The sequence below is a fragment of the Mytilus trossulus genome, chromosome 2 (assembly GCF_036588685.1).
Source record: "Mytilus trossulus isolate FHL-02 chromosome 2, PNRI_Mtr1.1.1.hap1, whole genome shotgun sequence".
NCBI lineage: Eukaryota > Metazoa > Mollusca > Bivalvia > Mytilida > Mytilidae > Mytilus > Mytilus trossulus.
In genome coordinates this window covers 11,230,090-11,255,786 of record NC_086374.1, presented here as the reverse complement: position 1 = coordinate 11,255,786, position 25,697 = coordinate 11,230,090, and the positions used below count along the sequence as shown (strand labels likewise).

The 25,697-nt window shown below is 32.9% G+C and overlaps 1 protein-coding gene and 1 long non-coding RNA gene across 2 annotated transcripts; both read left to right on the top strand.

The window, feature by feature from the left end:
• Positions 1-908: 908 nt before the first annotated feature.
• On the top strand, positions 909-16,942 carry LOC134704838 (uncharacterized). Its single transcript, XM_063563619.1, has 9 exons — positions 909-1,706; positions 2,477-2,573; positions 2,967-3,105; positions 3,323-3,469; positions 3,818-3,982; positions 4,359-4,538; positions 4,824-4,871; positions 16,203-16,424; positions 16,839-16,942. The coding sequence occupies exons 1-9, from the start codon at positions 1,571-1,573 to the stop codon at positions 16,929-16,931; spliced, it is 1,227 nt and encodes a 408-aa protein (XP_063419689.1). The 5' UTR covers positions 909-1,570; the 3' UTR covers positions 16,932-16,942.
• A 5,091-nt stretch (positions 16,943-22,033) lies between these two features.
• Positions 22,034-24,011, top strand: LOC134706475 (uncharacterized). The gene is made up of 2 exons (XR_010105624.1): positions 22,034-22,148; positions 22,484-24,011. It is a non-coding gene; the product is annotated as an uncharacterized LOC134706475 (long non-coding RNA).
• Positions 24,012-25,697: the final 1,686 nt, after the last annotated feature.

Below are 25,697 nucleotides of genomic sequence, written 5' to 3'. Positions count from 1 at the left end.
AAAAACACCCAATCCTGGAGTCCCGATAAAGGTCCTATCCCCCCTCAATTGTCATATAAGCGATATAAACATATATTTAGATATAAATAGAAAGTGAAATTGTCACAATTAGATTTTTGTATGTCTGTTTAATTTCACATTGAAGTTTAAGAAAATGTGTTATTCATAATTTTTATCTGTTTAAACATGAGTTTTGGGGGATGGAATCAGTCAAACAAGTAGTTTACCTTAGTTTCACTTTCAATGTTGACATTCTTTTCCTTTTTATAACTTAACTAACATGCATAATTCAAAGTTATCCATCTCTTTCTAGGGGGTTAATTGATGGTCACACAAATCTGAGACTTCTATAACACATAGTAATCTCAGCATGAATACAGATACAATGAGCACAATTTTTTCACTTGCAAGTTAATAACTCATCATTGATGTTTCTTAGTTTATTTTTATCAAATTGAACCATACTGATCAACTAAATGACCATAGTCAGTAACTCTCATTTGGGGGCGTCATCCTGAACCACAGAAATTCACTTAAGGTGGTACCCAACACTTTAACTAAAATTAATTTGGCTCGTTTAATTTTCTTTAAATTTTGACAAAGTATTTACTTTGACCCTTTGACAAAAATATAAAAATTTCAAAAGATTTGAACCAACCGTTTTATCAGAAAAATTACACTGGTTATATAGCACTCCTTTTACAACACAACGTAATTAAAACGTTTAGCTGACTTTACGGAGTTAACTCCCTGTAGTGTTAGGTACCACCTTAAGCATCTCTTATATGATTTTTTTTTAAATCATATAATAATGGCAAGGATTAAAGGAAAGGTAGATCTATAACATTTTTTTCTAGGACATTCTTGTGCGTTGCAGTTTATAAATTTAAAATGTTATTGGTTGTACCGCTGCTGGATAACTCGGACTAAAACAAAGTCGGACTATAACAAAATCGGACTATAACTAACTCGGACTATAACAAACTCGGCCTACCATTATTCAAATGCAGAAATATATTGAACCAACTCGGACTACGATCACAAGATTGTTTTTTTTCTGTATATAATAAAAAAAATTCTTATATATTAAAATTATATACGAATTTATGAGATTATAATGAATATTTTTGAATAAAAAAGATCGTATATAGAAATGATTAATATTTGTTATATGAGTTGAATTAGATATGTTTAAATGAGGGTAATTAACTTATACTTGTAGAAATGTTATTGTGATTTATGATGTTTATTGACAAAAGAAATGCTAATGATTGGCGTGTGTTCGTGTTTTTATTGTGTTTAATCCTTGGTGTTTATGATTAGCAAATAAACAAAGACAAATTTGATTGACAGTGAATGGCTTCTTAACAATTTCACTAATCTGTAATTGATTCAGCAATTGAAAAGTAATTATATTCAAATGGTCACATCAAACAGATACAATGTTTTTAGAAAGGCAAGCCGAGGCAAACATTTATTATACATGTATCCAAAAATAGATTTGGAGTAAAATTGAAAAAACAACAGAGATTTCTTTGATCTTAGTTACCAAATACTTCTATAAAATAACATGAAAAAAAAATCCATTATCATTTTCAACATGGGTACCGACCACTGCGTCGAGTGTTCTAGAAAAGTTACAACAAAGCAACATGCCTTACAGTGTGATTCCTGTAGTTTGTGGCAACACAGAGTTTGCAATACTGGTAAGTGCTTCTATATATTTTTCTTGTTCATAATTGTTACTCATAAACGTTTTATTTGCTATAAATAAAAAAATCTTGATGGAAAGTTCTTTTTAAATAAGGAAATTAAAATTGTATTCAGTAAGATACTTCTTCTTTGTATTAGCTGATTCTTAGCTTCCTATATGAACCCATAATTTTTTTTATACTACAAAACTTATCGTATTTGTACATGTGTGTTTATTATATATTTCAACGACTATACTTGAAGTATTTTTAAAGTATATATGTTTTAAAAACTTTTAAAAAAGGAGCTTTGATTTCCATTAAAAATTATTTTTAGTTGTATTACTATGCATAAAAATCTTGCTTGAAAATTCTTTTTAAATAAGGAAATTAAAATATTCAGTAAGGTGCTTCTTCTTTGTATTAGCTTCCTATATAAACAGGCTTTTTATTTATTTTTTATACAACAAAAACTTATCGTATTTATACATGTGTGTGTATTATATATTTCAACGACTTTATTTGAAGTATTACAAAAATAAAAGATGCTTATAAGGGTTTAATAATATTTGGAATTTTTCTTTTATTTTTTGAATATAAAAAAGAAGATGTGGTATGATTGCCAATGAGACAACTATCCACAAAAGACCAAAATGACAAAAACATTAAACATTAAAGTATAAATGTTTTAAAAACTTTTAAAAAAGAAGCTTTGGTTTACATTATAAATAATATTTAGTTGTATATGTGACTTCTGGTAATAAAATTATTTTGTAACATTTCAGGTATTACAATGAAAGAGTATCGCTCTATGATGCAAAGTGAAGAGACCGTTAATTTCATCTGTACCAAGTGCAATGATAAAGAAGAAGAAACCATCAGGTAGGCATTCACTCTTTATGTATAATACAATTGTAATAGTGTGTTTATGTTGAAATTTTAAAGTTGATACATGTTTAATTAAAACAAACTTGGCGTTACATTTAATAAAAACTTGAAACATGAAGATGTTATATGATTGTCAAAGACCCCATATTTAACCAGAGTGGATACCTTTTTTTTCAAACATAGCATTTCATTAGTGTATGTATATATAGAAATCTCTATGAAAATGTTGTATAATTGCCGAGGACCAAACACCCAACCAGAGATCAATGGTGCAGGGTGTTCAACTATATGTTACTGTATAAGTAATGTTGGTATACGTTTTAATGCATTAATGAACTTGTATCTGTTAAATATATAAATCTTTAATAACTTATTATCCTCTTTCAGTGGTCCAGTAAATTCTACAGTGATAACAGACGTCTCCGACCAACCAATACCAGACTACGGTACCTTCAACCTTTCTGTCATCTCCGCAGCAAATTCTACCAACAACCTCAACAGAACCTTCACTATCTATGGTATGATTGCAAATGAGACAACTATCCACAAAAGACCAAAATGACACAAACATAAACAACTATAGGTCATCGTACGGCCTTCAACAATTAGCAAAGCTTATACCGCATAGTCAGCTATAAAAGGCCCCGACAAGACAATGTAAAACAATTCAAACGAGTATAATTTCCAGGTTGCACTCGAATAAACTATTTATCAATTAATTTATGTACTTGATATCTAATTAGAAATTTATTTGTAGTTCCTTACTTGAGCCAGACCTACCAAACACCATTCTGCCAGACATACCAGTAACCTTCACATTGGTTGACCAAGGTTCCCAGCGTGGTCGTTTTAAGTTGGTGAGCAGTGATGGGTATGAATATACAAAAAAGGTAAGACATCTTACTATTAAGTTTATGACAAAGATAGTTGGCCGTTATATAAATATTCCTTGAGAAAATCGTGTTATATGCGAATGGTGTAAAATATGTGTTGTTGAAGATGAATAACATTTTGTTCTTGTTTGTCCAGCTTACAGATTTGTACGAACATAATTTTTACCAAAGTATTATTGTCATTGGCCTAATAATCTCAAACTACTAAATTAACTACAGGCTTCTTTTAAGTCTCTTACGATCATATTATGTTATTATGTAAAAGCTGCATGGTATGTCATTCATTCATTCATTCAAATGTTGTATTGATGATTAACATTAATATGTTTTAATTTCAAATTTCAGTCGTCAAAGGGTGACTTCACGTACTGGAGGTGTTCCAAGCGCTCCAAGACTGTCAACTGCCCAGCAACAGTTTCTCAGAAAGGCAATGACTATAAGATGAACAGCAGACAACACATACACCAAGCTGACAAGGGTGCATTGAAGAAAGTAGTAGTAAGAAAAGAGGTATGTCTGAATATGAAAGCTTAATTTATAAGTTAAGATTTATTTTGATTTATTTGATATAAGAACTTGTTCGGTGTGAGCCAATGCTCAGTCTTGAAGGCCGTACATTAACATAAAATTGTTATTTGGATGGAGAGTTGTCTCTCACACCAAATCTTCCTATAACTATATATAATTCATAATGAAAACTTTGATACCTACTGTGCAAGGGCTGTTTAGCTAGTCAAGGTCGTTAAAAACTATCATTTGAATATGACGGTTAATTTCGATATAAAAACTATAATTGAATTTGCAAACTTAATACGATTTAAGACTTTATAGCTGATTTTAATATTTTTTTTGTGCATTTATTTATTCTTGATATTTGTTATTGTAGGTTAAAGCAGAAAGTCTTCGAGACATACACAAGTCAGCACGACGTATAGTAGATAGCCAGATGTTAGAACACATAGAGCCTGAAGATCACCAGCTACCTAATGTCAAGAACCTAGAAAGAATGGCGAACAGCGTACGCGAAGAGCTCAGACCAGATGAACCACAAGACCTTACCTTTGTCGTGAGTAGATTTATTTGTTTATTTCAGACTAACCGATTTTTTTAAAGGTATTCGTATATTGTAAAATGAATAAATGAAAGCAACAAATTTATTAATTGCATACGTCAAGAAAATCATATTTATACGGAAAAAAGGCATAGATCGGCATACAGTACAGATGATTTGTAACATTGATTAATCGTTATTTCATACGTCCATAAACTAAGCTTTGCGGTATTTAACTTAACATTATTCGTTAAAATAACTCCTTTTGTAACATTGATTAATTTTTCTTTTTTCTTTTAGTTGGACACTGACTACTTGCAGTGTAATGACTTCATCATTGGTGACGTAGGCTATTGGTACTTTACGGAACGGAACGGAACGGAACGGAACGGAACGGAACGGAACGGAATTTCATTTAAGGTATCCAAAGGGGGCATTTATCAAAATTTCGAAAAATCTTTAAAACAAAACAAACTTTAAAATTTCTGTGTTTTACGGTTTTCCATATACAAATAACACAAATGAATACTTAATCTCATCTTCACAGGTGAAATGTGTAATAATGTATAACATCGGGAACTATTCTGTAGATGAATATGTCGGATTGTCCTGATAAATTATCATGAAATTAACGCATTTGCAAGTCATGCATTATGATATCTAGACTGACCTCACGTCGTCCTTTCCGACGATGATTAGAAACATTGGTTCTGATTTTAACTTTTTAAATTTATTATTCCGTTCCGTTCCGTTCCGCAAAGTACCAATTGCTCTGAGGAATTGGTATTTAACGGAATCGAACGGAACAGACATCTTTAATGTAATTAAAGCAGAATGATAAAAAAAAATTGTCTGACACCTCTTTTTGCATGAGTGGTATGTGTTTTAGATAGCATTTTCGACTTGATCAATAATAAAAAATTTAACACAAAGGCAGGTTACACAAAAAGTCTTTCTCCTTCCATCGGTAATTATATTTTAAAAAAGAGGCCTTCAACAGCCCGTTCCGACGATGATTAGAGACAGTGATCAAGTTGAATCTGATTTAAACTTTTTAATTTATTATTCCGTTCCGTTCCGTTCTGCAAAGTACCAATTGCTCTGAGGAATTGGTATTTAACGGAATCGAACGGAACCAGACATTTATAATGTAATAAAAGCAGTATGATAAAAAAAAAATGTGTCTGACAACCCTTTTTGCAGAAGAAATAAGTGTTTTAGATAGCATTCCCGACCAGATAAATAATTAAGAATTTAAAACAAAGGCAGCTTAGACAAAAACAAAAAATCTTACTCCTTCCATTGGTAATTATATTTTTTAAAAGAGGCCTTCCACCTCTCGTGCCGACGAGAATTAGAAACAGTAATCAAGTTGAATCTGATTTAAACTTTTTAATTTATTATTCCGTTCCGTTCCGTTCCGCAAAGTACCAATTGCTCTGAGGAATTGGTATTTAACGGAATCGAACGGAACAGACATTTTTAATGTAATTAAAGCAGTATGATAAAAAAAAATTGTCTGACACCTCTTTTTGCATGAGTGGTATGTGTTTTAGATAGCATTTTCGACTTGATCAATAATAAAAAATTTAACACAAAGGCAGGTTACACAAAAAGTCTTTCTCCTTCCATCGGTAATTATATTTTTTAAAAGAGGCCTTCCACCTCTCGTGCCGACGAGGATTAGAAACAGTAATCAAGTTGAATCTGATTTAAACTTTTTAATTTATTATTCCGTTCCGTTCCGTTCCGTTCCGTTCCGCAAAGTACCAATTGCTCTGAGGAATTGGTATTTAACGGAATCGAACGGAACCAGACATTTATAATGTAATAAAAGCAGTATGATAAAAAAAATGTGTCTGACACCCCTTTTTGCAGAAGAAATAAGTGTTTTAGATAGCATTCCCGACCAGATAAATAATTAAGAATTTAACACAAAGGCCGGATAGACAAAAAGTCTTACTTCTTCCATTGGTTATTATATTTTTTTAAAGAGGCCTTCCACCTCTCGTGCCGACGAGAATTAGAAACAGTAATCAAGTTGAATCTGATTTAAACTTTTTAATTTATTATTCCGTTCCGTTCCGTTCCGCAAAGTACCAATTGCTCTGAGGAATTGGTATTTAACGGAATCGAACGGAACCAGACATTTATAATGTAATAAAAGCAGTATGATGAAAAAAATGTGTCTGACACCCCTTTTTGCAGAAGAAATAAGTGTTTTAGATAGCATTCCCGACCAGATAAATAATTAAGAATTTAAAACAAAGGCAGCTTAGACAAAAACAAAAAATCTTACTCCTTCCATTGGTAATTATATTTTTTAAAAGAGGCCTTCCACCTCTCGTGCCGACGAGAATTAGAAACAGTAATCAAGTTGAATCTGATTTAAACTTTTTAATTTATTATTCCGTTCCGTTCCGTTCCGTTCCGTTCCGTTCCGCAAAGTACCAATTGCTCTGAGGAATTGGTATTTAACGGAATCGAACGGAACCAGACATTTATAATGTAATAAAAGCAGTATGATAAAAAAAAATGTGTCTGACACCCCTTTTTGCAGAAGAAATAAGTGTTTTAGATAGCATTCCCGACCAGATAAATAATTAAGAATTTAAAACAAAGGCAGCTTAGACAAAAACAAAAAATCTTACTTCTTCCATTGGTAATTATATTTTTTAAAAGAGGCCTTCCACCTCTCGTGCCGACGAGAATTAGAAACAGTAATCAAGTTGAATCTGATTTAAACTTTTTAATTTATTATTCCGTTCCGTTCCGTTCCGCAAAGTACCAATTGCTCTGAGGAATTGGTATTTAACGGAATCGAACGGAACCAGACATTTATAATGTAATAAAAGCAGTATGATAAAAAAAATGTGTCTGACACCCCTTTTTGCAGAAGAAATAAGTGTTTTAGATAGCATTTTCGACTTGATCAATAATAAAAAATTTAACACAAAGGCAGGTTACACAAAAAGTCTTTCTCCTTCCATCGGTAATTATATTTTTTAAAAGAGGCCTTCCACCTCTCGTTCCGACGATGATTAGAAACAGTAATCAAGTTGAATCTGATTTAAACTTTTTAATTTATTATTCCGTTCCGTTCCGTTCCGCAAAGTACCAATTGCTCTGAGGAATTGGTATTTAACGGAATCGAACGGAACCAAACATTTATAATGTAATAAAAGCAGTATGATAAAAAAAAATGTGTCTGACACCCCTTTTTGCAGAAGAAATAAGTGTTTTAGATAGCATTCCCGACCAGATAAATAATTAAGAATTTAAAACAAAGGCAGCTTAGACAAAAACAAAAAATCTTACTCCTTCCATTGGTAATTATATTTTTTAAAAGAGGCCTTCCACCTCTCGTGCCGACGAGAATTAGAAACAGTAATCAAGTTGAATCTGATTTAAACTTTTTAATTTATTATTCCGTTCCGTTCCGTTCCGCAAAGTACCAATTGCTCTGAGGAATTGGTATTTAACGGAATCGAACGGAACCAGACATTTATAATGTAATAAAAGCAGTATGATAAAAAAAAAATGTGTCTGACACCCCTTTTTGCAGAAGAAATAAGTGTTTTAGATAGCATTCCCGACCAGATAAATAATTAAGAATTTAACACAAAGGCCGGATAGACAAAAAGTCTTACTTCTTCCATTGGTAATTATATTTTTTAAAAGAGGCCTTCCACCTTTCGTTCCGACGAGGATTAGAAACAGTGATCAAGTTGAATATGATTTAAACTTTTTAATTTATTATTCCGTTCCGTTCCGTTCCGCAAAGTACCAATTGCTCTGAGGAATTGGTATTTAACGGAATCGAACGGAACCAGACATTTATAATGTAATAAAAGCAGTATGATAAAAAAAATGTGTCTGACACCCCTTTTTGCAGAAGAAATAAGTGTTTTAGATAGCATTCCCGACCAGATAAATAATTAAGAATTTAAAACAAAGGCAGCTTAGACAAAAACAAAAAATCTTACTCCTTCCATTGGTAATTATATTTTTTAAAAGAGGCCTTCCACCTCTCGTGCCGACGAGAATTAGAAACAGTAATCAAGTTGAATCTGATTTAAACTTTTTAATTTATTATTCCGTTCCGTTCCGTTCCGCAAAGTACCAATTGCTCTGATGAATTGGTATTTAACGGAATCGAACGGAAACCGACATCTATAATGTAATAAAAGCAGTATGATAAAAACAAGTCAGACCCTTCTTTTTTGAATGAGTGGTAAGTGTTTTAGATAGCATTTCGACTTGATCAATATTTAAATAAACAGCTGCGCCATGAGCGCATGATACGCCCGTCGTCTTGTGAAAAAACATAAATCTTTTTTGAATAACACAGGGTTGTACAGGATGTCATGCTTAGTATATCCTGACTCCTTCCTTATTCCCGCTCAATAGGAAGATTCATCATTGTACAAGATGTATTTGGAAACCCGACGCAACATTAGCCTGTTAAGTTTTAAGCAACATGTGAAAAAAACCCTCTTTTTTTACAAAAAACTCAAGAACTCGAAAATATAAAAATGAATCATCACCAAAAAGTATACAGATCTTTAGATTAATATAACAAAGAAGTGTGTAAAGTTTTAAGCAATAATCATAAATCGTTTTTGAGATATGGTGCGACATGTAAACCCCCCCTTAATAACTCAATAACACAAAAATTAAATTTTTAATCATCACCAAAAAGTATACAGATATTAAGATTAATATAACTAAGAAGTATTTAAAGTTTTAAGCCATAATCAAGAATCGTTTTTGAGATACGGTGCGACATGTGAAAAAACACACCCCTGTGTTAGTTACAAAGTGCCGTAACTCAGAAAGTTGTAATCTTATTTTCACAAAAAAGTATACAGATTGAAATAAACAATTAATTTCCCCATAGGCGACAATGGTAGCCTTTTTCGAGATACAGACTTTAGAAAGTTGATTTTGTTAACGAAACCTTGCTAGAATCAAAGAAAAGTTATTAGGACAGTATTTTTTGGTCCAAAAAATATAGGTTCGCGTTGCTTTTCTTAGCGTATTTTCTACTTATCGCCCATGCCTATCAATTTTGCCCTTAAAAATACGTGTCTTGTCCTAGCGTTGAAAAGTCATCTCAGTGCCTTTAAGGCTAAGGAATAATTTTGATTTTGCCTTTGGTATGAAGCAGAGTGCACCAAGTCTCTAATAATAAAAAATAACGGGCTCACATATCGACCAATCAGGATTCGCCATACTCTTAATTCTGAATACCATGTTATGCTCATAAAATGGCTGCGCCCATAAAATCTAATGGTGTATTGTAACCTATAGATCATTTGACCATCATAAGAAACAACTATGTTAAGTTTCATGAAATTTGGATAAGTCGTTCTCAAGTTACGGTGCGACATGTTTACACCGGACAGACGGACAGACGGGCGGACGGACGGACGGACGGACACTTGACATTTGTATACCATAATACGTCCCGTCAAAATTGACGGACGTATAAAAAATAACACAAAGACAGGTTCGACAAAAGGTCTTTCTACTTCCATTGGTAATTATAAATTAAAAAAGGGGCCTTCCGAAGATGATTAGAAACAGTGATCAAAACTTGACAGACAAAAGATTGACGTGCGAGTTTAACACAATGTAATGTGATGCCTGAAACACTTCTCAAGCAACGTGGGTCATATTTGGCACCACAAATAGCAGAGATCTTCAAAAAGCTTGGCTGTGACAAAGAGACGTCTGCAGTACTCAAACTTTATTTATAGAACGAACAACATAAAAACAAGTACACAATCCCGAACCCAATAACCGTTACACTATTCCCCCTTTTCTTCATAAACAGACAGTTCTCAATAAGAATATCTCTTATTTTTTTGCACAAATGTTTTTGTCAATCTTTGAAACGTAAGGGTTGGTTTATTTTGCGTCCATATCGACTGATTTTAGGTGGGTGCTTTTCTTTTGTCATCTGATGATTCCCAGGTAAGTCTGGAGCCTGTGTCCTCGACTCACTGGAATCTGAACTGTCATCCATCTTGGGTGAAATCTTTGGATTTAAAGCATCATTGAGAGACCCTATCTTCTTGGTTACGTTTGCATGGGTCTTACTACCACTTGAGACTGGACTCAGTGTCCCCGAATCACGTGATATAATCTCCTTCTGTTCTGATTCATCATCTTGTTTGGTTGAATTCTTGCCCGAATCTAAACTTTGTATCGTCTGTTCTAATGAACATATGATATAGTCTTCAAATAGTGAATTCTCTTTCTTTGAACTATCAGATTTATCGTCGTTAGCCGCATCATAAGCATCTGAAATTTCGACAACAAATTCTTGCGAAAGCTTAATATTCTTGTTCTCAAACCCACCTGAGTCTGGAGCCTGTGTCCTCGGCTCATGTGGCACATTTGAACCAATCGCACTTACCTCGTCCATGTCTGAAACATTATCTTTTTCAAGATTATCCTGTAGGCGAGTTTCCACTAAAACCGACCCAGTGTTGTTATTGTCTTGTAAGGAAGCTGGGTCTAAAACATCAACAATACTTTCTTTTAGACTTTCAACTCCTCCATATACATCTGTCTCGTCCATGGGCTTTAAAGTATCTAAAGTGGGTTCCATTTCAGCCGTCACTATTGATATTTGGCAATCATTTTCTTTTCGATACCGTCCTGGTATCAGCTCATTATTTATCAGCAGATCACCTTGTTTGGCCATTATGATACCATCTACTTCTTTCAGTAAGTCTATTCCAATTAAAATATCATCTCTTATGGGGGCAATACATACTTTCCAAATTATCTCCTTTTTACCCAGTTGAAGCTTTGCAACACTATTCATGTCAGCCTCCATTTCTTTCCCATTTTCTGCAAAATAAGCAAGCTTTTATACCGGTAGTACCGCTCAAATCAATACAATTTGCAAAGGATCTTGAAAGTACCGTTACATCTGCTCCTGTATCAACAATAGCATCGACCTTATTGTCATTGACTTGAATTGGAATGAGTAAATCTTGTCCTCTGCCAATTTGATAATATATCTCCATTCACAATCAGCACCAGTATCTTGTCTTCTCATAGGGCTGGGGGATCGTGATCTTTTGGGACAATCACGTTTGAAATGGCTTTTATCGCCACATAAATAACATCCCGTTGACTGTGCTGTCAAGGTAGCTGGTTTTGAATCATGCAGCATGGCCCTTTCTAAAAGATCTCTTAGTGCTTTGATTTCATTCTGTAATGTTTGATTATCTGGTTTCCGAAATGAATTTACCAACTGCCTAACGCTGTCCATCACTTCATATTGGTCAGTACTGTTTTCCTCTTCATCTTTCCACGTAACGCGTCTGGTCCTTTGTTTTGTATTATAATCAACATCCCTGCATGATAATTGTGTTGTAGTTGTACAACAATATCTAGTGCTGAAGATACAGTCTTAGGTTGGTGGTTTAAAGCTTCATATGCTATTTTGGCGTACTTGTGGCCCTTCAAAAAGTGTTCCGCTGCAAGTTCCTCTTGTAACTCGATACTACTTGTTGGGTATGCTCTTGAGACTAATCGTCTTAATTCTTCAGCAAGCTCTTCATTCTTTTCATTGTGTTGTCTTAAATCAGATAGTTTTTTTCGTGCAGTGGATGGGGGCTCTTTTCGGTTGAACCTGTTTTCCATGTGACGCGAAATGGATTCAAAACTATCTCTTTCCTGTCGAGGAATTGCGGTCATAAATTTACTCGCCTGTCCTCGCAGGCATTCAATGTACCTATCTAACTTTTCCTCCTCTGTCCATTCGTTTCTCCTAGCTGCCCTGTTGAATGGGATAATAAACCCCTCATAATCATCCTTCCCGTCGAATGTTGGAAGTTTTTGGTGGGGAACGTCACTCTTTGGTACTTTTTGTCTTGTCTGCTGTGTATTGTTACTACTGTAGCTTCAATATCACTAGAAAACGAAGGTTGTATGTTTCTTATCAAATCTTGTCTATTATTTGTGTTCATAGAACTCGACCTAGACTCCCATCTTTCTATAGTGCTTAACAACGGTTTAAAAGGGGGGAGTGTTGTGGTATCCCTTGGTGTTGATGACAATGGTGTGTGTGAATTAGTATTTGGTCTGGGACTGTTCCCGCGACCAAACTGCAAACTCCCGTTCTGTCTGTCATCATCTAAATTCTGTGTTGTTGTATCCCTCTGTGTTGATGACAATGGTGTGTGAATTTGCATTTGGTCTGGGACTGTTCCCGCGACCAAACTGCAAACTTCCGGTCTGTATGTCATCATCTGTATTCTGGGACGATGGCCTGGGACTGTTCCCTCGACCGAACTGCAAATATCCTATTGGTTGATTATCTAAACTAAATGAAGGTGGTCTGGGACTGTTCCCACGACCGAACTGTAAATCCGATTTCGGCTTGCTATCTTGACCGAACAGAGATTGTCGGTGACTGTTCTCTTGGCCAACGCGAAACTGTCAACTGGTTTGTTTTCGCCTAACTTAGGGTCTAGGTGTTCATTATTTCCATCATATAATCCATACTTTGGACAAATAGAAGACCCAGAAAAATCGTCAACTGTGTAACCGGAAGTATTAGTTCCTGTGCTCTTAATGTCGGATTTCGATGTCTCCCGGTTCTGCAAAAACGTATTGTTCAATTCTTCTATACTTCTACTTTGTTGGTAGAGTAGCTGCATTGTATTGGCAGAAACCTCATCCTGTTTTCTAAACATATGTCATGGTGTCAGCCAAGGTTCCCATGTCGTTCCCCATTCTTTCTAACACGTTAAGCATTTTTATACCCAACTGATCACCATTTGGCGGGGAATCTTCGCTGACTTTTCGATAAGAACCCGTCTCTACTACTGTATCGTCATTCTTGTTTATTATTAAATTGCAATTTATAAAAGATTGTAATTTTCAATCCTGTGGATCGACGTGTACTGAAAATGATTCCCTATCTAACCAATACTCTTGGCATATGTCAAGTGGTAATTTTCTGAACCACTTTTGTGCCCATATTCTTTTAGGATGAAGCCCGTCTCTTAGCAGGTGAAAATTAATATTTTGTCTGTTGTGTGATGACCAGTGGAATAGACCTGAGATAGTTGTGTAGAACAGTTTCACTCATAAGTCCTTTATTTTCTAAATTCGATCTGTAATACTTAAAAAACACGTATTACATGAAACAGTCAAAAAATATGCAAATCATTATGATACAAAATGCAAATCTTGACTAAAAAAAAATAAATTAAAAAATAAAAATGTTTTTGTATGTCCGGTAATTTGGTGACGAGGTCGGAGCCACCGGAATTATTTTTTTTCAAATGCAAATTTTCGTCAGCTAAATTTTTTGTAAAATTAAAACAATTTTCAGTATTTAAAGTATAAAAATCATACGATCTCACCGGAATAATTATGTTTGGGTTGTGATTGACAGGGATCCGCATCTGGATCGCCCAATCGTCAACTCACGTGGTTTTCCAAACTGGCAACTTTCCGATGAATTTCCAAACTTCTCAGTCGAATAAATTCACAATAGTCGACACTTCTGACACCAGTGTGATGCCTGAAACATTTCTCAAGCAACGTGGGTCCTATTTGGCACCACAAATAGCAGAGATCTACAAAAAGCTTGGCTGTGACAAAAAGACGTCTGCAGTACTCAAACTTTATTTATAGAACGGACAACATAAAAACAAGTACACAATCCCGAACCCAATAACCGTTACAGTAATTAAAAATTTGACACTGTCATAGTTTAAGTACACTTGTATTTCTACATCAAAAGCTTATGTCATTCGCACTGTATATTGTCAAAGTTGCGGACTTCTAATTTAATAAAAGGTTGATTTTGATATTTTAAGTTGTAACCACTGTAATGACGCCGGGTATAATTGACGAGAGCTTTGTTTTTATTCAAGACATTTTTTTCCATTTTTTTTTAACTTAAATACACATGCATGATATTCATTAGCACAATTTAAAACTTACATTCAAATGAATACCAAGAGGATCAACATTACTTTAGACATACAAATGTAGCATCTCATTCCGAACTTTAATAATTAACGACAACTTTTTTTTGCCCATTTCATCATTTTTTTCCCGAAAATTTTAAAATATAATAAGGAATGGATGGATTTTGGGTAACCTGCATTTGTGTTAAATTATTTATTAATGATCAGGTCGAGAATGCTATCTAAAACAATTACCACTCATTCAAAAAAGAAGTGTCAGCCTTTTTTTATCATACTGATTTTATTACATTTGTAGATGTCTGTTTCTGTTCGATTCCGTTAAATACCAATTCCTCAGACCAATTGGAACTTTGCGGAACGTGCAATGTGAAAAATGCCCGGCAGGCATGGCTTTTTATCAGGAATTTAATGTAAAAAAAACTCATCAAAATCGGACTTGAAATAAAAAACAAATATATTTTTTCAGGCCCCCCCCCCCCATTGGCCCCCTTAATCTCAGTTCCCATCAGAGCAATATAAATCCGTAGGCAGTCTACAAATAGAAAATTTATAAGGAATATAAAGAACAGGTTTTTATTACATTATAGATGTCTGTTTCCGTTCGATTCCGTTAAATACCAATTCCTCAGAGCAATTGGTACTTTGCGGAACGGAACGGAACGGAATAATAAATTAAAAAGTTTAAATCAGATTCAACTTAATCACTGTTTCTAATCCTCGTCTGAACGAGAGGTGGGAGGCCTCTTTTAAAAAATATAATTACGAATGGAAGAAGTAAGACTTTTTGTCTATCCGGCCTTTGTGTTAAATTCTTAATTATTTATCTGGTCGGGAATGCTATCTAAAACACTTATTTCTTCTGCAAAAAGAGGTGTCAGACACATTTTTTTTTATCATACTGCTTTTATTACATTATAAATGTCTGTTTCCGTTCGATTCCGTTAAATACCAATTCCTCAGAGCAATTGGTACTTTGCGGAACGGAACGGAACGGAATAATAAATTAAAAAGTTTAAATCAGATTCAACTTGATTACTGTTTCTAATCATCGTCGGAACGAGAGGTGGAAGGCCTCTTTTAAAAAATATAATTACCGATGGAAGGAGAAAGACTTTTTGTGTAACCTGCCTTTGTGTTAAATTTTTTATTATTGATCAAGTCGAAAATGCTATCTAAAACACATACCACTCATGCAAAAAGAGGTGTCAGACAATTTTTTTTTATCATTCTGCTTTAATTACATTAAAGATGTCTGTTCCGTTCGATTCCGTTAAATACCAATTCCTCAGAGCAATTGGTACTTTGCGGAACGGAACGGAACGGAATAATAAATTTAAAAAGTTAAAATCAGAACCAATGTTTCTAATCATCGTCGGAAAGGACGACGTGAGGTCAGTCTAGATATCATAATGCATGACTTGCAAATGCGTTAATTTCATGATAATTTATCAGGACAATCCGACATATTCATCTACAGAATAGTTCCCGATGTTATACATTATTACACATTTCACCTGTGAAGATGAGATTAAGTATTCATTTGTGTTATTTGTATATGGAAAACCGTAAAACACAGAAATTTTAAAGTTTGTTTTGTTTTAAAGATTTTTCGAAATTTTGATAAATGCCCCCTTTGGATACCTTAAATGAAATTCCGTTCCGTTCCGTTCCGTTCCGTTCCGTTCCGTAAAGTACCAATAGCCGTGACGTACACGTCGACAACGAGCGACATTTGATGTTTGCCTCCCCAAACCAGCTGCAGATCCTGCAACAAGCCAAGCGGTGGTTCTGTGACGGCACCTTCAAGATCCTTGCAGATCCCTTTGCCCAGCTCTGGTCGATCCATGCCTTCATCCACAAAGGTGACAGTTACAAGCAGATCCCTCTAGTTTTCTGCCTTATGTCCCGGCGTAAAGGTAGAGATTATGTTGCTGTAAGTACAATCAATAATTTTCTTATATATGTTTTAAATTATAGTAATGAATTAACAAACACAAAAAAACCCCAGATCAAATGAAATTAGCATAGACTACAATATCCTCCAGGAATATGATAATGATTGTATAAACAATACTGATTATTTATTTTATATAACAATATAAATATAACTATTGATAACATTAATTTACTCATTATCTTATATGAATTTTTACAACTATTATAAGTATTGACTGATTAAGACTTGTCATTTTAATTCTGTTTTGTTTCTGCAATTAATTATATAAATTTATACTTAATTTATTAGTATAAGTAGTACATTTTACAGTTTATTATTTGCATATTTGAACTCAATTGATATCTAATTTAGAATGAATTTAATTACCGTTTTTTTTTTTTTTTATAACAGGTTTTTCAGAGGCTGAAAGAAGTACTTCTCAGACCAGCAGAAGTTCAGGGTTTTGTAGCCGACTTTGAGCAAGGTAAATATAATTTATATTAATTAAGTTTCACCATTATCTTAGTGCCAGCACTTCATCGTGAAGCCAAGCTTGTGTCTCTTACAGTCCGATTAGTTTCAGAAGAACAGGTCCTCAGGAACCAACGCACACGCTACAAGGAGCTAGAAGGTCGTCTTCATAAGTTATGGGACCAGTATACAGAAGGTGATATCACAGCATCCCGTCTACTTCGTGATTGTGGCAACATCTACGGTCCGTCCAATGACTAGCTGTTAATTGCTCCTGTCGATGTTTAAACTCGTCTTGCCTTGACAATAACATTCATTTTTGCATGTTATCTCAGATATGACTCAGAATTCTGTATGTGCTATGCATGTTTTGTATGTTTTGTATGTGCTATGTGTGCTTTAAATGTGCTATGTTTGCTTTAAGTGTGCTTTGACAATGACCATTCATATCTGCATGCTTTTATAGATGATGACAAAATACCTTTGACTTTAAAATGTGCTTGTGTTTTATATATGCCTCATATTTTTCATAAGAAATATGGTCAAATATTAGAGATTATGGAATGACGAAATCATTGTTATGTTTTAATTGTTTGTTGACATGAACTTCTACTGAAATAAAATTTGTAAACCCTATGTTTTCTTTATTCTTAAAAATAGTATTACATTGTACAGATAAATCACACCAAGAGACCACCATACAAAATATGATCAGAAACCAGAAATGCTACAATTCACTGAATTGTCTTACAATAATTAACACAAGATTTGTAATAATAACAAAAAAAACTGAAGTCCAGTTATAGCCAATACAAGACAAGACACTTTTAATTGGATAGTTAGTTCCCAATTTCGTGTAATAACAGGTACTTGGGTGATTAGATAGGTGTCAACAGTACATGTGCCAGTTGTTTGTTTAACCTATGGTGATTAAAAAGGTGTCAACTATACACGTGGCATGATGTCTTAATCAATTAAGATATGCATATAATAACAATTTATTCTGAGAGGGACATTATTACAATAAATACAACAAAGACAAATCAGTGGTAACTTTTCAATATATGAATATCAAAAAGATTCTTTTTTTGTGTTTATATTTTTAAATATATCTTGTTAACGTATTTTTTTTTATCCCCTTCAAAAATGTTCAAAAATAAATTGAAGATAAAAATTCATTTTGAATTAAAAATTGAAAATTAATTGCCAATAACAACAACAATCAACATTATACTTATATTCTTCTAGTAGTCCGAGTTTGGTATAGTCCGAGTTTGTTATAGTCCGATTTTGGAGTTATTAGCAAGCGTAAAATATGTGGTTGGACTGAACTGAAGGACTGCGACGTCACAGTGATTTTAACCAATGAAATTCGCTGTTGCAATTATGTACTCTTCAGAGGTGAGATAAAATAATAAGAATTTTAATCTTGGGTTAATAAATAGAACTATCGAGTACTGATTTTAAATTGAATTTGAAAAACGATATAATAAGAAAGTAACTTCACCTATTGACTCTTATGGTTTCAAGCTGAAATGAAGGTAAATAATTTGTGGATTGACACCAAGGAAGCATTGGATGTAAAAATAATTAATTGTAATAATAATATATGACCGTGTTTTTTTGCTTTGTAAACAACTCCCTGATAAAATTCTCCCGATAGTAAAATTGAGAAAGGAAATGGGAATATGCTAATGAGACAATAACCACACTAAAGTGTAAACAACAGCAGAAGGCTATTAAGTGTTCTTCAATGATGCATTAAATCCTGCATCTTGAGTCAATACACCTTATCGCTATTTGTCCGCCATTACTGGATACCACACAGGTTCCCGTAAATTTTTGACGTCATAAAACAAAATATGTGACACCACAATGGAAAAGTGATTGCTGTATGCGTCAAAAGGTCGAGCGTCCAGGTCGGCCAGCTGGGAAGGCTAATAGTGATATAAAGGTGTATGTCAGAAGGTATCATGTCCGTTCGCGCCCAACTCACTTTCGCACTCCAAGAAGTAATTTGTTGTTCATGTTTTGCATTAAAAATGTCACATTTTTTTCGCAATATCATGTACAATCGTTATTAAAGGTTCAAATGTACCAGGATTAAAATTTAATTCACCAGACGCTCATTTTGTATCAGGATTAAAATTTAATACGCCAGACGCGCATTTCATCTACATAAGACTCGTCAGTGACGCTCAGATCAAAACAACATTGTTTATTTTGTATAATTTTTCTTTGTCTGGGGCTGCTATTCAAGTTATTGGGCATATTGTTGTACAACTACAGATCTTTTAGGGATTTCATTGGAAAAGGACTAACATTAACTGAAATCTGCATAGTTGGGATAATGACTACAAACACAAGAATGGCACTGATGACAGACTAAAATTGATCCCATTCAATATTTTTTTTTGAAATCATATGCAATGCCTACTGATGAGTCCCAATTGCATATGAACTTACATTAATTTATTTTAGAAAGGGACGAAACTCACAAGGCTAAAAAGACATTTATCAAAGTAATATAAACCACCTTTTTGACACTTACATGTATACATAAAAATTGATATTTACAAAAAAACTTAACAGAAAGATCTAAATCTACTTTTCTATGATAATGTCAAGATAAATATCCTTGTGAGTCTAGGCACAATTTTGAATCTGGATTTGCATATCTATATGTGTTTAAAGGTTCTGGTAAAGGTCCAATCACATTATTTGCATTCAAAAATTCACATTAACTTTCAGAATTTTTTAATATATTTCTAAGACTGTGAATATTATCTCCCTTGTATGCCTGACTATATATGTAAAGGTTATTGTTAATGTCAAAAGTACAAATGTGCCTGTATAATATGTATCTAGGACTGTAGATAATATCTCCCTTTTGTATTTACCTATTTACAGATTCTTGTTAAGGTTATCAAGATTATCTTCATATAAAATATGTATGTAGGACTGTAAATATTATTTCCCTTCTCTGTTTACCTGTTTGTAGATTCTTGTTAAGGTTATCAGTCTTCTCTACATATAAAATATGTCTCTAGGACTGTAAATAGTATCTCCCTTCTCTGTTTACCTGTTTGCTGATCCTTGTTAAGGTTATCAGTCTTTTCTACATATAAAATATGTATCTTGGACTGTAAATATTATCTCCCTTCTCTGTTTACCTGTTTGCTGATTCTTGTTAAGGTTATAAGTCTACTCTACATATAAAATATGTATCTAGGACTGTAAATATTATTTCCCTTCTATGTTTACCTATTTGTAGATTCTTGTTAAGGTTATCAGTCTTCTCTACATATAAAATATGTATCTAGGACTGTAAATATTATCTCCCTTCTCTGTTTACCTGTTTGCTGATTCTTGTTAAGGTTATCAGTCTTCTCTACATATAAAATATGTATGTAGGACTGTAAATAGTATCTCCCTTCTTTGTTTACCTGTTTGTAGATTCTTGTTAAGGTTATCAGTCTTCTCTACATATACAATATGTATCTAGGACTGTAAATATTATTTCCCTTCTATGTTTACCTATTTGTAGATTCTTGTTAAGGTTATCAGTCTTCTCTACATATAAAATATGTATGTAGGACTGTAAATATTATCTCCCTTCTCTGTTTACCTATATACTGTTTCTTTTTAAGGTAATAAGTCTACTCTACATATAAAATATGTATCTAGGACTGAAAATATTATCTCCCTTCTATGTTTACCTGTTTGTAGATTCTTGTTAAGGTTATCATTCTTCTCTACATATAAAATATGTATGTAGGACTGTAAATATTATCTCCCTTCTCTGTTTACCTGTTTGCTGATTCTTGTTAAGGTTATCAGTCTTCTCTACATATAAAATATGTATCTAGGACTGTAAATATTATTTCCCTTCTATGTTTACCTATTTGTAGATTCTTGTTAAGGTTATCAGTCTTCTCCACATATAAAATATGTATCTAGGACTGCAAATATTATCTCCCTTCTCTGTTTACCTGTTTGCTGATTCTTGTTAAGGTTATAAGTCTACTCTACATATAAAATATGTATCTAGGACTGTAAATAGTATCTCCCTTCTCTGTTTACCTGTTTGTAGATTCTTGTTAAGGTTATCAGTCTTCTCTACATATAAAATATGTCTCTAGGACTGTAAATATTATCTCCCTTCTCTGTTTACCGGTTTGCTGATTCTTGTTAAGGTTATCAGTCTTTTCTACATATAAAATATGTATCTTGGACTGTAAATATTATCTCCCTTCTCTGTTTACCTGTTTGCTGATTCTTGTTAAGGTTATCAGTCTTTTCTACATATAAAATATGTATCTTGGACTGTAAATATTATCTCCCTTCTCTGTTTACCTGTTTGCTGATTCTTGTTAAGGTTATAAGTCTACTCTACATATAAAATATGTATCTAGGACTGTAAATATTATTTCCCTTCTATGTTTACCTATTTGTAGATTCTTGTTAAGGTTATCAGTCTTCTCTACATATAAAATATGTATCTAGGACTGTAAATATTATCTCCCTTCTCTGTTTACCTGTTTGCTGATTCTTGTTAAGGTTATCAGTCTTCTCTACATATAAAATATGTATGTAGGACTGTAAATAGTATCTCCCTTCTCTGTTTACCTATATACTGTTTCTTTTTAAGGTTATAAGTCTACTCTACATATAAAATATGTATCTAGGACTGTAAATATTATCTCCCTTCTCTGTTTACCTGTTTGTAGATTCTTGTTAAGGTTATCAGTCTTCTCTACATATAAAATATGTATATAGGACTGTAAATATTATCTCCCTTTTATGTTTACTTATTTACAGATTCTTGTTAAGGTTATCAGTCTTCTCTACATATAAAATATGTATGTAGGACTGTAAATATTATCTCCCTTCTATGTTTACCTATTTACACCATACAAATTAATATTCCATTTCATATTAAATGTTAGTCACAACCTGCTTTTCAAACAATATATTTGTTGTAGGTATTTATATGCAATATGATATGTTAATTTTAGAAATTGTTGTTATTTATCCCAATGCTTGAAAATTGGAAGGTAATTTGCAAAATGTGGTACTCATTTCTTTAATCTAGCTGTATGTTTAAAGCTAGACTTTTTATTTCAGCTCCTGAACTCATCATCTATGACAATGCCTGCAATCTTCATTGATACTGCTTAAATCTTGATCCACACTTTTTCAAAAATACACAGTTCAAAGTTGATGGATTTCATTGGGATAATCATTTTGGTAAGTTAATAGCCTTAGCCCAAGACATTTTTTGAAAAGCACTTGTTTTGTCATAATATATTTTTGCTTTATAAGCTATTTCTTTTCTTTTTCTTTTTAAATTCACTTTCATGCTTACTTGCTAAATATTTGTTAAATGATTTGAATGTAAGATGGCTCAAATTTATATTCTGTTCTTGAAATTCATTAAAATATATTAATAAAAATCAATATAGCCAGCTTCATCATAGCATAAACATGACTTATTGTACATTTCAAATAATCACATTCATTATTATATTGTCAACAGAAGCACATTCAATTTCTATACTTTGGACTATAATCCTGTATTGCAGGTTGCAGTGATAGCTATGAAATGAGAAGTTTTCCACAATACAAAGACCTAAGCAGCCAAGTGGTAGAACAATTTAATAGCCAGATAAAAAAAACTGAAGGATACAGTGTCATACATGACAAGAAATAACTTTTTTAACCATATTAAATTATTTGTATGCGGAAAAAACAACAATGCATTGGAAAGATAAATTGGTTGTACTGTTTAGACTCTTTATCAATTTATTATTTAGTATGTAATGAACAAAAACACACATCTATTACTTTCAGGACTATTTATCAATATCATTCATCATAAGATTACAACAATATGGTTAAATGTTGACTATGTCATCTTTAGTCTGTTTTTTTTTATATCTTGATAAGATAATTGCAATAATTTTTTAAGATGGTATCCAACACCTTCACTGAAATTGATTTGGCTGGTTTACTTTTCTTAAAAGTTTGACAAAGTATTTACTTTGACCCTTTGACAAAAATTTCAGAATTTCAAACAATTTTAACCAAACATTATATCAGACAAACTACACTGGTTTGACAAAACACTAATTTTGATCATTGAGAAGCTTAATATTCTTTTACAACATCACGTAATTAAAATGTTAAGCTGATTTTACAGAGTTATCTCCCTGTAGTGTTAGATACCACCTTAAAGTTCCTGGTTTTTTAATAATCCTAAAAGGTAAATCTCTCAATGTGATAAAAACCAAGAATTTGAAAAGTATATATTTATATTATCTGTTGAATATTTTATGTTCAAACTTGAAGTTATGGGTGTTCAATCTGTAGACTAATCTGTAGACCATTTAAGATCTTACCTTATTGATAGAATTTAATTTGTACATTTAAATATGTTATGTCAAAAATTCAGAATCCATGATAGGCACAGGAACTGTCTCACAAGGAGGTATCTTTGGACCACTGTAATTTTTAACATATATGAATGATATGTCAATCAATATTGATTAAGACATAAATGATTTTTTTTATGTTGATTATTTATTAACATACTCATAAAAATGCAGACATTATTTCCACATAGTTGATAAAAAGATATACACTCTTTATTCTAGTAAAAACAGCATTTCAAAAAAAAAAATAGACAAAATATCAATTTTCATGTAAAATGTAATGATCACCTTATAAGATTGTCAGATTTTATCAAATATTTAGGAGTTCTCATAATTATTATTTTTTAATATTGTGAACAAATAGTTTCCAACATCAAAAAAATTACTGTGTTACAATATAGAGTTTTTTCTATAGAATGCCAAATATTTCCATACTATATCAAGGATGACTCTGGCATCGACTCCGATACAATGCTATTTCGATTAATCTTGTTCTTCATGGTATATTAGTGTGGGCTGAGGGATAACAAGAAAATTGCAAGTTGTATAGAATAAGTTGGTGAGATACTTCCTTGGTCTGGGTCCAGGGTTTAGAATTACATGTGATTTTTAGATAATGTTAATATGCTATGTGTAAAAGATTAAGTTACTCAACTTTGATTAAATTATGTATCTAATACACAGTCTTTATGTGAAAATTTTTATTTGAATAATCATAATATTGGAAGTGCTGCACATACTGATTATTCTATACCAAATATTAAAAACTGTTCAAAAACAGCTTTGTCTATGATACTATACAAGACTGGAACAATCTATCATCCAACACTAAAAAATATCAAATAGATCTGCATTTTAGACTACAGTTTAAGAACAATTAAAGTCAACAAATATATCACTTTTTTAATTTGCCCTTTTCAGTCAACCTTTGAATAAATTGTTAAACATGTGACTTTATTCTGGAATGAATCAAATTAGTCAAAATATACAAATTAATAATATATCTCTTTAAAGAAACAGTAAGGTGTTGAGAAATATTCTTATAGATTTAAACCGACAAAGAAATTGATGATGAATAATTGAAATAAAATCACAAAACACATTTTAAGCTAATTATCAAGGTATTATAAGATAATTATTAGAAGCTGTCATATGGGTGCCAATGAAATGACTCTCCATCCTAGTCAAAATTTGTAAAAGTAAACCATAATAGGTCATTGTACAGTGTTCAACCTGGAGCCTTGGCTCACACCGAACAGAAAACTATCAAGAGCATCAATGTGACTAATATATAGATTACCTTCGACTGTCAGAAATATACTGAAACAGTCTAATCTTTCCGTAGACAGTGTTGTACATCAAGGGGAGACAAACTCAGCAGTCCTAGATACACATTATATATGTCTTTCACTGTCAGACATATATACTGAAACAGTTCAATCTTTCCGTAGACAGTGTTGTACATCAAGGGGAGACAAACTCAGCAGTCCTAGATACACATTATATATGTCTTTCACTGTCAGACATATATACTGAAACAGTTCAATCTTTCCGTAGACAGTGTTGTACATCAAGGGGAGACAAACTTAACAGTCCGAGATACACATTATATATGTCTTTGACTGTCAGACATATATACTGAAACAGTTCAATCTTTCCGCAGACAGTGTTGTACATCAAGGGGAGACAAACTCAGCAGTCCTAGATACACATTATATATGTCTTTGACTGTCACATATATACTGAAACAGTTCAATCTTTCCATAGACAGTGTTGTACATCAAGGGGAGACAAACTCAGCAGTCCTAGATACACATTATATATGTCTTTGACTGTCAGACATATATACTGAAACAGTTCAATCTTTCCGTAGACAGTGTTGTACATCAAGGGGAGACAAACTCAGCAGTCCTAGATACACATTATATATGTCTTTGACTGTCAGACATATATACTGAAACAGTTCAATCTTTCCATAGACAGTGTTGTACATCAAGGGGAGACAAACTCAGCAGTCCTAGATACACATTATATATGTCTTTCACTGTCAGACATATATACTGAAACAGTTCAATCTTTCCGTAGACAGTGTTGTACATCAAGGGGAGACAAACTCAGCAGTCCTAGATACACATTATATATGTCTTTGACTGTCAGACATATATACTGAAACAGTTCAATCTTTCCGTAGACAGTGTTGTACATCAAGGGGAGACAAACTCAGCAGTCCTAGATACACATTATATATGTCTTTGACTGTCAGACATATATACTGAAACAGTTCAATCTTTCCATAGACAGTGTTGTACATCAAGGGGAGACAAACTCAGCAGTCCTAGATACACATTATATATGTCTTTGACTG